At 36.2% G+C, this 3112-nt stretch overlaps 1 protein-coding gene across 1 annotated transcript; it reads left to right on the top strand.

Moving 5' to 3' along the window:
- Window positions 1–526: 526 nt before the first annotated feature.
- Window positions 527–1795, top strand: LOC117365485 (actin-like). The gene has a single exon (XM_033955960.1). The coding sequence runs from the start codon at window positions 527–529 to the stop codon at window positions 1793–1795; it is 1269 nt and encodes a 422-aa protein (XP_033811851.1).
- The last annotated feature ends 1317 nt before the right edge of the window (window positions 1796–3112 follow it).

Below are 3112 nucleotides of genomic sequence, written 5' to 3'. Positions count from 1 at the left end.
TTTATGGCTGACATAAGTGCTGGTGCCTAACATATATGAACCCATGCAAATAGTTACACCAGCATTTTATAAAGGCAAGTAGGTACCTACTTTTCCTTATAGAACAAGATCCACATACAAGGGGCCGCTGAAAAGTTCTCAGCCCAGCCAATAAGGTTGGGGAAGCATCCATCAAGGGCTATACACTTAGTCCAGTAATTTTCCACTTTTTTTGTTCTGTCAGAGACTGCCCCAACTTTGTTGGTTGGGCTGAGAACTTTTCAGCAGTCCCTCATAGGTGACTTTTTATAAAATTGCCCTATATGTGCTATAGTTCTTATAGATTTTTATAATATTCTTTCTACTGTTAAATAATAACAGTTGTATATTACAATTAAAATTCAGACTATCAAGAAAAGAAAGAAGTAGTAATGTCAAAAGATAGACCATACAAGCCATATATGAGCTCTGTTTTCTTATTTTGGCACAGAAGAACAAAAAGAGAAGGGAAGCCTTATTAACAGTCCAAATGTTATGCAAAGTTAAGATGTCAACCCCTTGTCAAATATCTCTAAAACAGTCTGACAGCGACCAGCTTATAAACATAGACAAAGAACGGAAGAAAGTTGATCAACTTGCAGTCCCAAAGGAGTTATCATCAGCTGCCTCCACATCAAATACAGACCAGATATCAGCATTTCCTATAAAGAAAACTGTGGCAGTTGTGATAGACACTGGTACTGGAACAACCAAAGTTGGGAAGGCTGGTGAACCAAAACCAAGTTCTCTTGTCTCAACAGTGGTGGGGTATCCATTGAAGAAGTCATTAAAGTGTGGCAATATCCGAGAGCCATTTTATATAGGGAACATAGCTTTTGCTCAGCCTGATATCAAAATTATAGAACCAGTGAGACATGGTATTATCATAGACTGGGAAGCAATGGAAACTATTTGGAGGTATATTTTTTACCATGACTTAAAGGCCTCTCCTGAAGAGCATGCTGTCTTGCTCTCTGATCCACCCCTCAGTCCCACTACAAACAGGGAAAAGCTGGTGGAGGTCTTATTTGAGTCCATGAAAAGTATTGCTATGTATGTGGCCTATCAGTCTGTCTTGTCCACTTACTCTTATGGGAAAGTCAGTGGTTTGGTCGTGGAATCAGGTTATGGAGTTAGTCATACAGTACCAGTTTATCAAGGTTATATTCTTCCCCATGCCACTGAAAGGATGGACATTGCAGGGACAGACTTGACCACTCATTTAATGAAACTTCTGCAAGAAAACACATGTAAGTTCAATGAGAAAACCAGGTATATTGTTGAAGACATCAAGCAAAAATGTTGTTATGTTGCTTTTGACTATGAACATGAATTAAGCCAGCCGGAGAATGAATATTTGGTGGACTACAAATTACCTGATGGCCAAATTATCACCATAGGAAAGGAGAGATTTCAATGCCCAGAGATTTTATTCAGTCCCCCTCAAATGGAAGGGCTTTGTCTAGATGGCATCCACAACATGGCACAAAGGAGCCTACAGAAAGTTCCAGAGGAGTCCTTAAAAGAGATTAATGAAAATATTTTCTTGTGTGGAGGATCAACCCTCTTTGAAGGATTCACCGAGAGGTTCCGTAAAGAGCTCTTTCAGCATCAATCACAACACAAGTCAACAGTCCTCTCTGTACCTGAGCGAGAGTATTCTACTTGGCTTGGAGGTTCCATTTTAGCATCTCTAACATCCTTCCAGTCTTGTTGGGTTCATGCACAGCAATACAAGGAGCATGGACCACATATTGTCTATCGCAAGTGCTATTGAAAAATCACAGATCCTACTGATTACCATATTTCTCCATTATATGTTCAAGAAATAAATAAAATTGCATTTATGATAACATAATTTACCTTCTCTTTGTTATAAATCGATTGAATATTCTTGAATTAAAAATAAAACTGTAGTACTACCTGTCTTCTTAAAGCTCTCAACTTGTCTCTTTCTTAGATCTTTTGTTACTTTAACTTTATTGATATATGTGATCACTAAGCCTCATTTCTTTTTTTCTTAAAAGATAACTTATGTTCTAAATTCTTGCATCTCTTTTGGGGGCAGGAGAAAGGAAATATTTTGTTATATTCTTATTTTCTGCATGTCATAATCAACTGTTTTTGTTCTGATTTTTGGACTTCACCCCTCTCCTCCATAGTGTTTCTCTACAACGTGCCCTGTCTCGTTAAAGTCTTTCCTTTGCTGTGTTCTCTGGGGCAAACACCATTTTGATCCTCCCTTTGTGTTAATATTGTCTATCTTTGTTGCAGATATTCTCTTTATGATTCATTAATCTTGTTATACCGCTCATTCATTTTACTGGTCCAAGTGGTTCTTTACATGATACAATCAAATAAAAACAAAATAAAAAATAACCCCATTGTTAGATAGAATAGACCTAACTCACACGACAACAAACATACAGGATAACATTTACTCCTAAATAAAATAATAATATAATATTAAGATTTCACAGGACTGCTGACTGAGGACCCGCAAATCATTTAAAAAACATGAGTTAGTTCAGATTAGATCGAATCTTGTCCGAATGCTTCTTTAAAAAAAAAAAAAAAAATATATATATATATATATATGTTTTTAACATAGTTTTAAAAGATTAGAATTTTTCCTCTAATCTTAATTCTCGGAGCAAATGATTCCATAAGTTTGGAAATGCAAAACAGAACGCTTTACTTCTTATGCTGCTTCTGGGCAAATAGCAGGCCAATCTTGGTTTCATACTGCCATCACTGACTCTTCATCTAGGTTTCCCAGAATATCTGCCATCTCCTGTTGGATAAGTAGTCTCTACATGAATCTAAACAGGAAAAGATTAGATTCATGTAGAGACCACTTATCCAACAGGAGATGGCAGATATTCTGGGAAACCTAGATGAAGAATCAGTGATGGCAGTATGAAACCAAGATTGGCCTGCTATTTGCCCAGAAGCAGCATAAGAAGTAAAGCATTCTATTTTGCATTTCCAAACTTATGGAATCATTTGCTCCGAGAATTAAGATTAGAGGAAAAATTCTAATCTTTTAAAACTATGTTAAAAAACATATATATATATATATATATATTTTTTT

This window comes from Geotrypetes seraphini, chromosome 8 (genome assembly GCF_902459505.1).
Source record: "Geotrypetes seraphini chromosome 8, aGeoSer1.1, whole genome shotgun sequence".
Taxonomy (NCBI): Eukaryota; Metazoa; Chordata; class Amphibia; order Gymnophiona; family Dermophiidae; genus Geotrypetes; species Geotrypetes seraphini.
Note: the sequence above shows the minus strand (reverse complement) of the source record. Positions and strands in the feature narration are given on the sequence as shown.

Excerpts from the sequence above, each read along its gene's own strand:
- LOC117365485 (XM_033955960.1), top strand. The coding sequence starts at position 527 with ATGTCAACCCCTTGTCAAATATCTCTAAAACAGTCTGACAGCGACCAG.